The sequence below is a fragment of the Penaeus vannamei genome, chromosome 21 (genome assembly GCF_042767895.1).
Source record: "Penaeus vannamei isolate JL-2024 chromosome 21, ASM4276789v1, whole genome shotgun sequence".
NCBI classification, from domain to species: Eukaryota; Metazoa; Arthropoda; class Malacostraca; order Decapoda; family Penaeidae; genus Penaeus; species Penaeus vannamei.
The window spans coordinates 37,425,004-37,440,003 of NC_091569.1; the positions used below are offsets into that span (position 1 = coordinate 37,425,004).

The window sequence follows — 15,000 nt, forward strand, 5'->3', positions numbered from 1 at the left end:
GGAGCAGCTGTTGTTGTAGTACTAGTAGTAACAATAACAGTAATAATAATGATGATAATATAATAATGATAATAATAATAATAACAATGATGTCTATAACAACAATAGTAACAGTAACAACAATTTAAAAAAATACATAGTTCCTTTATTTAAAAAAAATAAACAACTAATTTCGTCAGATGTCCATCACGCGCATATGTTTACTTATAACAATATATCTATAAGAACACACAAGTTGTTATTTTTCGAAGTGTTATTTCTAAAAGGATTTCGCATCATGAAGAACTACAGGTTTAATTTCCCACATTTCCATACTTAAATAGTAATAATATAACCATTATTATTATGATCATCATTATTATCATTATTATTATTGTTACTATCATTATCATTATTATCATTACCATTATCATTATCATTATCATTATTACCATTATTATTATTATCATTATTATCATTATTATTATTATTATTATTATTATTACTATTATTATGATTATTATTATTATTATTATTATAGGTATTTCTGACGAATTCTATCTTAGTCAAAAAATACAAATAGGTGTTTCTGACGAAGACAGAATCGGAAACCGGTCAAATATATTTCTTGTATTGTGAAGATATCCATTCTCATTCATACCTTTTCCACATTTGTCAACATGAATACGGTTCAGTAATGGACTTTCCTTAATTTCGTAGCCCTAAAGCAGAATTTAAATCACTTATACACATTTGCTTTAGGTTTTCTGTTTATTATTTATTATTTCCTTTTATCATATACATTTGCTTTAGGTTTTCCTTTTATTATTTATTATTTCCTTTTATCATATACATTTGCTTTAGGTTTTCCATTTATTATTTATTATTTCCTTTTATCATATAAATTTGCTTTAGGTTTTTTATTTATTATTTGAGGCTTATGTACCTATATGATAGTTTATGATAGTGTTTTGAATTGTGGTTTTAAGTTAAGAAAATGAGCTTTACATTCCTCATTTGGTCAAACTCATAACAAGTCCCTTTTGAGATTGTTATAAGTTGGTTCAGTGTCTGTGAAATATCAGATAGATTTATATCTTAATGTGCTTTTATCATTATCAAATCGATAAGATGCAGTATAGGTATATAATGCACTTCCGTATAAAAAATCTCCTTTTTACTGTATCCTCCTCATACTGGCGAATCTAGAAAATATAATCCTTAAGTTATTTGCGGGAACAATAACACATACTTCTAAATCATAATTCAATTACAATTTTTATTATTTGTTTTACGGATCTGGACAGCTTGTGGATGCTTTATATTCCTCACTGTTTTGTAAAATTGTAATTGGTAATTCGTTTCAAGGTCTGTCCACACGACCGAGAAACCCCGACGACCATTCAGCTTGTTCCATTGTTCAGCCAGAATTTGAAGGAACAAAGCCAAAGTCTACAGAAGGACCTTTTACTTGTGTCAACGTTACAGCATTGTGCAAAGAAACATACGTACACACCAATTCACATACGCACACAAATGCATATCAGCACTGAGTGACACGTACACACACATACACTTTACAAACATGCACACATACATACACGAACACACAAGCAGTAAAAATAAAACACATGTTATTATTTGTAGTATTTCACCTTGTTCATTGTTCAGCCGAAATTGAAAGAACAAAGCCAAGGTCTATAGAAGGACTCGTCAAGACCTCCGCCAGACCCACGAAGTGCCCGAGGTCAAACTTGGGCACGTATGACGTCATAGGCACGGGTCAAGTTCGCCTGGCACGGTTCGGTCTCGCGGTCATGGCCTTCGCAGTTCAGTCATGGAGAGTAATTTCTCTTCTTCCTTCATTCTCTAGACAATAGTAAGAATAGTAGGAGAAGTAGCAGTGATGATGATGATGATGATAATGATAATGATGATGATGATGATGATGATGATGATGATGATGATGATGATGGTGATGATAATAATCATGATGATAATAATAATAATAATAATAATAATAATAATAATAATAATAATAATAATAATAATAATAATAATAATAATAATAATAATAATAATAATAATAATGATGATAATAATAATAATAATAATAACAATAATAATAACAATAATAATAATAATAATAATAATAATAATAATAGTGATAATAATAATAATGATAATAGTAATAATAATAATACTAATACTAATAATGATAATGATATTAATGATGATGATAATAATAATGGTTATATTATTAGTGATGATGGTGACAAAGATTAAGATGCTGCTATTACTGGCAATGATAATCAAAGTAATGTTAATAGCAATGATAATAGACATAATCATAATAATGAGAAACGTAATAATGATAATGATAAAGATGATGGCAATGCTCCTGATAATGATAATAATAACAATAATGTCAATAACAACAATGATAATGATAACGATAATGATGATTATGCTGATAATAATAATAATGATAATAATAATGATAATACTAACAACAATGCGAATAATAGTAATAGTAATGACAATTCAAGAAAAAAATATAATGCTAAAAATGATAAGAATGATGATTATATATTACTACACACCTGCCATGACACACACACAGAGAGACGCGCAAAAACACACACAAACACCGACACATGTCTACTTCACGCACACGCACACACCTTCAGCCAACTCCAAGTGCGCAGGTCATAAGCGCGTGTGTTGTGGTACCGAGACAATTTCCTCCTCAGTCTCACGCCGACCACCGCACGGGTCGGATCTCCTCCGCTGCTGGTACCTGCGTTCTGTGCTTATTGACTCGCTAGTGACACGCAGTTGCTATTTTTTTTTTTTTTTTTTTTGCTCGTTGTTTCTCGTTTTTCGGATTTGTTTTATGGTTGATTGCTTATTGGGAGTTTATTTATTCGGTTTATTGAAATTATTAGCGGTTTTCGTGTGTTTGGGTGCGTGTATTGCTAATTTTAGCGAGAATTAGGTCGATTTTTGTGATAGATGTCGAATGGATTGCGTTCATAATTGTGTTATATTAGATGGATTTGGTAAAACAATTTTTTTTTCTACTCATTATCACTCAACTCACAAATTCTTACTCACTAACATTATTTACATTATGGACTCATTCTTTGCTCACCCTATCAACCATTTTTTTTCTTTTTTAATTTTTAAAAAGTTATTCTCACCATTTCTGAACTAGAAATATTTCTCTTTTTTTTTACTATTATCACGATCTAACTTTCTTTTCTAAACCATCGTAAATATATATATTTTTTAATGAGATGTTCCTATTTATCATAATTATCATTGGTATCATTCTTAATTATTTTATTCATCTTACTACAAGGTTTTACTCATTTTGCTACCTCAGCTTTTTTTTATTCATCCTTACTCATGTCCAAAAAAAAATGTAAGTGTAGATAGTTACAAAGTTATAAAAATAAATTTACTTGTGTCAACGTTACAGCATTGTGTAAAGAAACATACATACACACCAATTCACATACGCACACAAATGCACATTAGCACTGAGGCACACGTACACACGCATACACTTACAAACATGCACACATACATACACGAACACACACATACACTTACAAACATGCACACATACATACACGAACACACACGCAGTAAAAATAAAACATATGTTATTACTTGTAATGATGATGATAATGATGATGATCATAATGATGACAATAATTATGTTAATGATAGTGATGATATTATTGATAATGATCATGATATTAATAGTGATTGATAATAATGGTAATAATGATGATAATAATAACAACAGCAATTATGATTATGATAATCATGATAGTAATGATAATGATGATGATAATAATGATAATATAAATAATAATGATAATGATAATAACAGTAATGGTAATAATAACAACAGTGATAATAATAATAACGATAATAATAACAATATGAATAATAAAGTCAATAATAGTAGAGGGCGATTATGAATATAACAATAATAACAATCATAATGTCAATTACAATAAGAATAATGATAGTAATAGCAATAATGATGATAATCTTTATAAGAATATTAGTAATGAAATGATTATCGATTCCAACAACAGTTTTGACGATGATTAAGAAAAATAGTGAAGCAGTAATGGGGAAAATAAATAAATAAATAGATAAATGAATAAATAAATAAAAATAATGAGGGTTACATGATCAATTAGAGACAATTATGATGATAATCCTTATAAGAATATTAGTAATGAAATGATTATCGATTCCAACAACAGTTATGACGATGATGAAGTAAAATAGTGAAGCAGTAATGGTGAAAGTAAAGAAATAAATAGATGAATAAATAAATAGATAAAAAATAATCATCAAAATCATCGTCAAAACTGATGATGAAGAAAAATAGTGAAGCAGTAATGGTGAAAGTAAATAGATAAATAGATAAATAAATAAATAAAAAATAATAAGGGTTACAGGAGCAATTAGAGTATTAAAGACGATAATCTTTATAAGAATATTAGTAATGAAATGATTATCGATTCCAACAGTTATAACGATGATTAAGAAAAATAGTGAAGCAGTAATGGTGAAAGTAAATAAGTAAATATATAAATAGATAAATAAATAAAAATAATGAGGGTTACAGGAGCAATTAGAGTATTAAAGGGGCTGGGCAGCTTGTGCTAGAAAATGGGTTACGACCATAGACTTTTCACAGGGGAGACTGATTTATTTTTCTCTTTCGTTTTTTCTAATTTTTTTCTTCTTCTCTATCTTTTTTTTTCCTTCTCTTTATTCTTCTTTATCTTATTCTTATATTTTATTTATTTCAACTTCTCTCTGTTCTTCTTCTTCGTAATCGTCGTCTTTCTTCATCGTCGTTTTTTTTTATTTATTTCTTCATCGTCGTCTTTCTTTTTTTCTTAGTCTTTTTTATTTATTTCTTCTTCGTCGTCGTCGTCATCGTCTCCTCTCTTCTTCTTCTTCTTCTTTTTTATCTATTTCTTCTTCTTCTTCGTCATCGTCGTCTTTCTTCTTCTTCTTCTTCTTCGTCTTTTTCATTTATTTCTTCTTCTTCGTCATCGTCTCTTCTCTTCTTCTTCTTCTTCTTATCATAGTCCTATTCTTCTCTTTACTTTGATAACGAGAGAAATGACGATAATAATAATGATGATCGTAATCATAATTTAAATCATGATAGCAATAATGATAACAATGTCAATAATAATGATAATGATAACTTTATAGAAAATAGTAATACTAATAGCAATAAATAATTTATGATAATAATGAACACTGATAATAAATAATATCATTTATAGTGATTACAATAATTGATTACGTTAATTACATTGATACTATTCATTATAACGAGAGACCAGCTATGTTCGTCTTGATAATAATATTGATAATAATGAGGATAATAAAATACGGGTAATTATGGCAATTAGGATGATAATGAAGAGCAGCAGTAATGAGAATAATCTCATAAAAACGGGGATAGTAATAATGATAATAAAAACTGTAATACTCGTAATGATGATAATAATGATGTTTTTCAAGATGATACCAACGATAATGATGATGATGGCCACAGTAATGATGGTAATGATAATGATATTAACATGAACACTGGTAATGGTGAAACTGATAATCATAATGATAATGATCATGACCATAATCAGAATAATGATGATAATAACAATAATGACAAGAAGCTATAATGATAGTAATAATGATGATAATGAGTATAATAATCATCATCATTATTATAATAGTAATGATAATGATAATGACAATAATTGTATAAATAACATAATAATAATGAAAATAATGATAATGGCTGTAACAGTAGTGCTGATAATGGTAATAACGATGATAGTATCAATGATAATGATAATAATGACAATAATAATGAAGAAATAATAGTGATACAAAGATATTATGATGACACTAACAATAACAGTAACCATCATGATCATCATCATTGTCAGCATTACTATGAATATAATTATCATTATCATCATTATTATTAGCATTACTATTATTTTTTTTCCTCTTCTTCTTCTTATTGTTGCTGTTGATATCATTATTATGATTACTATCGTATTATCATTATTATTATTATTGTTGTTGTTATTATCATTGTCAATATCATTATCATTTTTATTATTATTATTATTATTATTATTATAATTATCACCATCATTATCATCATCACTATTAACATTATCATCATTACCATTTTCACCATTATCATTATTATCATCAATCACCACTGCATTGTTATTATCATTATTATTGTTATCAATATTATCAATATCATTATCATTATCATCACTACAATTGTTGTTATCATCATTATCACCATGACCGTTATCATCATCATCATCAGCAGCATTAATTACAACAACAATAATAACTATAGTATTATAATAACACATATAATTCTTGTTATTATTAACATTACCACGGAACATAAACATTGTCATTACCATTAATAATGATAATGATGATAACCATAATCTTACCATAATAATAATGATTATTATTATCATTATCATCATTATTACTACCATTATGGCTGTTGTCATTATTGTTATTATCATCATTATTCTGATTATGGTTATCATAAACATATCATTATCACCATCATCATCACTATTTTCACCGTATTCTTATCTTTATTTTTATGTTGATAAGCATCAGTTGTATATTATTTTTATCGGTATCTTGTGTCCTCTTTATCTTGTTATCTTTATTATTTCTTTATTGTAAGTGAAGTGTTCTTTAAGAGATGGAAAAAAGTTAACGAAATAAAAAAACAATATTTTAAGGGAAACGGAACTAAATTGACGAAATGAAATTAATATTTTCGAAAAAAGTGAAACCAAATGAACGAAATGAAATTAATATTTCCGAGAAAGTGAAACCAAACGAACGAAATGAAATTAATATTTCCCAGAAAGTGAAACCAAACGAACGAAATGAAATTAATATTTCCGAGAAAGTGAAACCAAATGAACGAAATGAAATTAATATCTTCGGAAAAAAATGAAACGGAATGAACGAAAGATTGACTATTAATGGAAAATCCCTTATATACGAAAACGTGAAGTGGAAATCCATTTTTATTGGGAATGAAAAGATATACACGGAAATAGATAAGTAAATACATGGATAGATTTGACAGAATAACAACATCACCAAAAATTAAAAAAATATATCCACTCCATTTGCACAATATATTTTTTTCATTCCAATTAACCAGTTAGATATATATTTACGTATAAGTCCCTAAATGTATGCTCGATCAGTGCCGACGGAATTGGCACACCTGGCACCACCTGGTATGTGGAAAGAGGCAGTGCCACTACGCAGTGCCATCCAGACCTTCGCTAAGACTACACGCGTGAGGTAGTGCCAGGCAGTTTTCTAAATAATTTTCCAAGCTTTTGTTCAGTGGACAAATTCGACCATTAAAGTGAACCCGAATATCAAGCTTTTGTTCAGTGGACAAATTCGACCATTAAAGTGAACCCGAATATCAAGCCTTTGTTCAGTGGACAAATTCGACCATTAAAGTGAACCCGAATATCAAGCTTTTGTTCAGTGGACAAATTCGACCATTAAAGTGAACCCGAATATCAAGCTTTTGTTCAGTGGACAAATTCGACCATTAAAGTGAACCCGAAGATCAAGCTTTTGTTCAGTGGACAAATTCGACCATTAAAGTGAACCCGAATGTCTAAGATTTTTTTTTTTTTTTTTTTTTTTTTTTTTTGGTGTGATGGATTTTCGATTTTTTATTTTTTATTTTTTTTATTTATTATTATTATTTTTTTTTTTTTTGAGAAGGGGAAAGGTGTTAAGAGTCAGGGTTATGGTGGATCGGAATTGCAAGAAGGAATAAGATTTGTTTTAGTGGATAGAGAGGAAGGGGAGATAGAGAAAATTAATAAAAAAGGGGTTTGGATGTAAGAAAGTGAATGGAATTTGTTTTTGTGGATAGAGAGGAAGGGGAGATAGAGAAAATTAATAAAAAAAGGGGTTCGGATGTAAGAAAGTGAATGGGATTTGCTTTTGTGGATAGAGAGGAAGGGGAGATAGAGAAATAGAGAAAATTAAGCAAAAAAGGAGGTTTGGATGTAAGAAAGTGAATGGAATTTGTTTTTGTGGATAGAGAGGAAGGGGAGATAGAGAAAATTAATTTAAAAAAAGGGGGTTCGGATGAAAGAAAGTGGAGAATTAATTTAATTGGAACGTCGTGGTTCAAATATTCTTATAAATCTCAAGATGAAGGTTCGATAAGAGTAGCAGCGGCGTTATCTATCAACGAACTTAGATTGGCGAATTAGAGCTATCATAAAATAATAAAATATGTACACCAACTACAATTAAATCCGTGACTGGTATGTGGAAAGATGCAGTGTCGAGAAGAAAGGGAATTTGTTTACGTGGATAAAAAGGAATGAGAGATACAGAGAGAAAATTAAACAAGATGGATTTAGATATAAGGAAGAGAGTGAAGATTTATTCAAAGTGGTTTAAACTTAAGATGCAGGTGTGATAAGATTAGCTATCGCGTTGTTTTTTTTGTTTTTTTTTATCAGTGAACTCATGTTGGTGAAACAGATCTATCACTAAAAGAAGAAAAAAATGTATACCAATCTCAGTTATCTATCCGAGGGATTTCTAAACCCGTGACTCAGTGGAATCTACGTTTTACTCCATTTCCCTCTCCACCCCCGTCCCCTTCCCTCCCTCCCTTCCCCCTTCCCCTCCTCTCTCTTACCTCTCTCACCCCTCCCCCCCCTGCCCCCTCCCGTCCTGTCAGCCATTACACAGAATTCTCGACTTTGCGTTCCTGATCTTCTTCCTCTTTCTCTCTTGTTTATTTCTTCGTTGTCGTTATCAAGTAAGTCTGGGAACCTTCCTTTATTTTTTCTCTTAATGTCTGTTAATGAAATGATAAGAAAAGTGAACGAAATAGATAATTTAGATACGTTTTCCGGAGTCTAGTGTCTACCACACCCGTCTTCTTCCCCGGCCGCCATATTGGATTTCAAAGTGTTTCTTTGTGTGGTTACGTTTTCATACTTCTTGGGCTTATAATCCCTTTTGATCTCGGATGAAACGAGTGGAATCAGAGCGTAAATGGAGGTGAGAAAAGAAAATACACGAATCCCATTTTTGGACACCGTGTTATTCTTCGGCAGAGGCGCTGGTGAGGAAATGTTTCGATGGAAAATGAAAAGAGAAAAGAAAGGTTCAAAAAAGACGATTTTAATGGTAATCAACTAATGCATTATTAACCTCGGACAACGTGGCATATGGATCATGAAAAGTGGAGAAAAATCGATGAGCCGGTGAGGTCTCATGGCGGTGCATGGCGGTTATGACGTCACGCAACCGGCGCGCGAGGCTCTCCATCTCTCGTTCTTGTAAAAACGAAAACAAAACTGCATGACAAGCTTTTCTCCAAGTGACATTCGACCATTTTCCCGTCTCATAATACCAGATTCATTAACATAGATCCAATTCTTCAGAAAAAAAAAGAGAAAAGAGGAAAAACAAATGAAGGTTAGGAGGCGTAGCAGTTCCCGGCGGTCCAGCTGGCGAAGAAAACAGACAAAATGGCGGACGAAGGTGGAAGCGCTAGTCATGAAGACCTAGATTCGCCAGGCGCATGACAGAGGCGGAGACAGAGAAAGACCAGAAACGCATACAGAAAATATATCTTTTATCGTGATATTTGCAGTTGATATAAACAATTCTTCGTCTTCTTTTAATCTAATTTCCGTTTATGTTTTTCTCAGTGTGATCAATGGCGTTCATAACCCTAGATTTTTTAACAAATATAAAAGTGAATGTTCTTTTAAGAAAGAGAAATACCGTGATAGATAAACTGATGATATTCCCGGACTGGAATGTTCGAGAAGCAGATAATTAACGAATTAATTTCCATGTGTCAAAATGTATTCCTAAATCCACGCTGTAATTTTATCCATCCGAAAATACTGTTCAGATTCCGTTCAAAGTTCACGAGTTGGATTTTTAATAGTGTGTGTTCACCGTAGAACTATTGTCTCACCATAAAGATTCTTTATGATATGCTTTGTTCATCTGGTGTTCAATGGATGTGCTTTCTGTTCAATCGATAGAAAAGTGTTCACCCAGTGTTCAGTGAGAAGTGTTATTCTCTAACAATAATCAATAAGGATAACCTTCTGTTCAATGTTCAACGAGGTGCTATCTACTCATTCCCTGTTCATTCGGCGTTCAATCATTGTTTTGTAAATAAACCTGCCTCGCCCCTTGAACACTTTTCCTGTTCAGTTGCCATTTGTTCACCGTCATCCACCGTTTGTTCATCTGTTCATCGTCGTCCACCGTTTGTTCATCTCTTCACCGTCGTTCACCGTTTGTTCATCTGTTCACCGTCGTCCACCGTTTGTTCATCTGTTCACCGTCGTCCACCGTTTGTTCATCTGTTCACCGTCGTCCACCGTTTGTTCATCTGTTCACCGTCGTCCACCGTTTGTTCATCTGTTCACCGTCGTCCACCGTTTGTTCATCTGTTCACCGTCGTCCACCGTTTGTTCATCTGTTCACCGTCGTCCACCGTTTGTTCATCTGTTCACCGTCGTCCACCGTTTGTTCATCTGTTCACCGTCGTCCACCGTTTGTTCATCTGTTCACCGTCGTCCACCGTTTGTTCATCTGTTCACCGTTTGTTCATCTGTTCACCGTCGTCCACCGTTTGTTCATCTGTTCACCGTCGTCCACCGTTTGTTCATCTGTTCACCGTCGTCCACCGTTTGTTCATCTGTTCACCGTCGTCCACCGTTTGTTCATCTGCTCACCGTCGTCCACCGTTTGTTCATCTGTTCACCGTCGTCCACCGTTTGTTCATCTGTTCACCGTCGTCCACCGTTTGTTCATCTGTTCACCGTGATCGCTACCAGAAAGTGATACGAAATACAGTATTGTTTTTAGTTTTTGTTCATGTATTAACAATGGCCGGTTTGGTTCTTCTGGGATATTGGGGAGTCTGTTATCATTATTATCAGTTTTCCTATGTCATTGTTTTATCTCCTAGTTGTCTTTTCTCTCATTTATCGCCGTTAATATTTAAACTTTTCTTTATTATTTTTTCCTATGTCATTGTTTTATCTCCTGGTTGCTTTTTATCTCATTTATCGCCGTTGATATTTAAACTTTTCTTTATTATCATTTTTTCCAATGTCATTGTTTTATCTCTTTGTTGCCCTTTTATCACCGTTAATATTTAATATTTTCTTTATTATTATTTTGTCCTATGTCATTGTTTTATCTCTCGTTGCCTTTTATCACCATTAATATTTCGTCTTCTCCTTATTATCATTTCTCCTATGTCATTGTTTTATCTCTCGTTGCCTTTTATCATCGTTAATATTTAATCTTCTTATTATCATTTTTCCTATGTCATTGTTTTATCTCCGTGTTGCTTTTTATCATCGTTAATATTTAATCTACTCCTTATTATAATTTCTCCTATGTCATTGTTTTATCTCTCGTTGCCTTTTATGACCTTTTATTTTATAATATTTAATCTTCTCCTTATCCTATCCTCCTTATCTTACCATCCCTCATTCGTGGGGACACCTATTAGTAATTAATTAAATTTCCTTCCAGTGCAGTAAATAAATTAATCCCAGTATTCAGTGTAATATCAGTATAATACAAGTAATATATATAAAGAACAAAGGCGTTCGTTTTGTATGAACACAATAACTGATAAAAGGTCGTTTTGAAATTACAGATGAAAATAGAGACTATAATTTAACTCTACTGAAACAAAGAAACTTATCTGTGTTTGAATTTTAACTCAAAACGGAGATTCTTGTACCTAACTCCACTGGGAAATCAACTCTAGAAGCATAACTAAGAACAGAGACTCATATAACTTAACGGAACCGAAAAATAAAACAGATTTCGCAAGCATAACTAAGAACAGAGACTCATATCAACGGAACAGAAAAATAAAACAGATTTCGCAAGCATAACTAAGAACAGAGACTCATATCAACGGAACCGAAAAATTAAAAGAGATTTCGCAAGCATAACTAAGAACAGAGACTCATATAACAACGAAAAATAAAAAATAAAAACTAATTTCGCACATACGAATCACAACTGAAAACAAGAGACACTTATAACTAAAATCGACTGAAAAGAAAAAGAAAAAAAGTCAGTGTAATGGTCCCTCGTGTCGGCCATGGTTATCAAGTCTAAGCTCCCACTCCAAGACTGCTTTCGACCCACGCCCTCCCCAACGCCCTCGTCCTCCTCGAGTTCCCACGCCCCTGGAACGCCCAACCCGGTGCAGACGACGGTGAAGTGGGCGGCTAAGAGGACGCTACAGCAGGGTAAGTCCTTGATTTTATTTATTTATTTATTTATTTATTTTTTGTGTGTTTAATGTTTCATTTACGTTATCAGTTCTGTGTGACGAGTTTTTTTTTTTTTTTTTTTTTGTGTGTGTGTGTAATGTTTCATTTGCGTTATCAGTTCTGTGTGGCGAGTTTTTTTTGTGTGTGTGTGTGTGTGTTTAATATTTCATTTACGTTATCAGTTCTGTGTGACGAGTTTTTTTTTTTGTGTGTGTGTGTGTGTTTAATGTTTCATTTGCGTTATCAGTTCTGTGTGACGAGTTTTTTTTTTGTGTGTGTGTGTGTGTGTGTGTAATGTTTCATTTACGTTATCAGTTCTGTGTGACGAGTTTTTTTTTTTTTTTTTGTTTTTTGTGTGTGTGTAATGTTTCATTTACGTTATCAGTTCTGTGTGACGAGTTTTTTTTTTTTTTTTTTTTTTTGTGTGTGTGTAATGTTTCATTTGCGTTATCAGTTCTGTGTGACGAGTTTTTTTTTTTTGTGTGTGTGTGTGTGTGTGTGTGTAATGTTTCATTTGCGTTATCAGTTCTGTGTGACGAGTTTTTTTTTTTTTTTTGTGTGTGTGTGTGTGTGTAATGTTTCATTTACGTTATCAGTTCTGTGTGACGAGTTTTTTTTTTTGTGTGTGTGTGTGTGTTTAATATTTCATTTACGTTATCAGTTCTGTGTGACGAGTTTTTTTTTTGTGTGTGTGTGTGTGTTTAATATTTCATTTACGTTATCAGTTCTGTGTGACGAGTTTGTTTGTTTTTTGTGTGTGTGTTTAATATTTCATTTACGTTATCAGTTCTGCGTGACGAGTTTTTTTTTTTTTTTTTTTGTGTGTGTGTGTGTGTGTAATGTTTCATTTGTGTTATCAGTTCTGTGTGACGAGTTTTTTTTTGTGTGTGTGTGTGTGTGTGTGTAATGTTTCATTTACGTTATCAGTTCTGTGTGACGAGTTTTTTTTTTTTTTGTGTGTGTGTGTAATGTTTCATTTGCGTTATCAGTTCTGTGTGACGAGTTTTTTTTTTTTTTTTTTGTGTGTGTGTGTGTGTGTGTGTGTAATGTTTCATTTACGTTATCAGTTCTGTGTGACGAGTTTTTTTTTTTTTTTGTGTGTGTGTGTGTGTGTGTGTAATGTTTCATTTACGTTATCAGTTCTGTGTGACGAGTTTTTTTTTTTTTTTGTGTGTGTGTGTGTGTGTGTGTAATGTTTCATTTGCGTTATCAGTTCTGTGTGACGAGTTTTTTTTTTTTTTTTTGTGTGTGTGTGTGTGTGTGTGTGTGTAATGTTTCATTTACGTTATCAGTTCTGTGTGACGAGTTTTTTTTTTTGTGTGTGTGTGTGTGTGTGTGTAATGTTTCATTTACGTTATCAGTTCTGTGTGACGAGTTTTTTTTTTTTTTTGTGTGTGTGTGTGTGTGTGTGTAATGTTTCATTTACGTTATCAGTTCTGTGTGACGAGTTTTTTTTTTTTTTGTGTGTGTGTGTGTGTGTGTGTAATGTTTCATTTGCGTTATCAGTTCTGTGTGACGAGTTTTTTTTTTTTTTTTTGTGTGTGTGTGTGTGTGTGTGTGTGTAATGTTTCATTTACGTTATCAGTTCTGTGTGACGAGTTTTTTTTTTTGTGTGTGTGTGTGTGTGTGTAATGTTTCATTTGCGTTATCAGTTCTGTGTGACGAGTTTTTTTTTTTTTTTTTTTGTGTGTGTGTGTGTGTGTGTGTGTAATGTTTCATTTGCGTTATCAGTTCTGTGTGACGAGTTTTTTTTTTTTTTGTGTGTGTGTGTGTGTGTAATGTTTCATTTACGTTATCAGTTCTGTGTGACGAGTTTTTTTTTTTTTTTGTGTGTGTGTGTGTGTGTGTGTGTGTAATGTTTCATTTACGTTATCAGTTCTGTGTGACGAGTTTTTTTTTGTGTGTGTGTGTGTGTGTGTGTAATGTTTCATTTGCGTTATCAGTTCTGTGTGACGAGTTTTTTTTTTTTTTTTTTTGTGTGTGTGTGTGTGTGTGTGTAATGTTTCATTTACGTTATCAGTTCTGTGTGACGAGTTTTTTTTTTTTTTGTGTGTGTGTGTGTGTGTGTAATGTTTCATTTACGTTATCAGTTCTGTGTGACGAGTTTTTTTTTTTTTTTTTTTTGTGTGTGTGTGTGTGTAATGTTTCATTTACGTTATCAGTTCTGTGTGACGAGTTTTTTTTTTTTTTGTGTGTGTGTGTAATGTTTCTTTTGCGTTATCAGTTCTGTGTGACGAGTTTTTTTTTGTGTGTGTGTGTGTGTGTGTAATGTTTCATTTACGTTATCAGTTCTGTGTGACGAGTTTTTTTTTTTTTTGTGTGTGTGTGTAATGTTTCATTTGCGTTATCAGTTCTGTGTGACGAGTTTTTTTTTTTTTTGTGTGTGTGTGTGTGTGTGTGTAATGTTTCATTTACGTTATCAGTTCTGTGTGACGAGTTTTTTTTTGTGTGTGTGTGTGTGTGTAATGTTTCATTTACGTTATCAGTTCTGTGTGACGAGTTTTTTTTTTTGTGTGTGTGTGTGTGTTTAATATTTCATTTAGGTTATCAGTTCTGTGTGACGAGTTTTTTTTTT

At 32.1% G+C, this 15,000-nt stretch overlaps 1 protein-coding gene across 1 annotated transcript in view; it reads left to right on the forward strand.

Annotated features, from left to right (window-relative positions):
• The first annotated feature begins 7,374 nt into the window (after positions 1–7,374).
• LOC113825061 (transient receptor potential channel pyrexia) overlaps positions 7,375–15,000 on the forward strand; it is a 125,235-nt gene continuing 117,609 nt past the window's right edge. The window contains exons 1-2 of the mRNA XM_070136133.1: positions 7,375–7,407; positions 11,795–12,401. Of these exons, the coding sequence (XP_069992234.1) occupies positions 12,251–12,401 (151 nt within the window). The 5' untranslated portion in view covers positions 7,375–7,407; positions 11,795–12,250. The remainder of the gene's footprint in view (positions 7,408–11,794; positions 12,402–15,000) is intronic.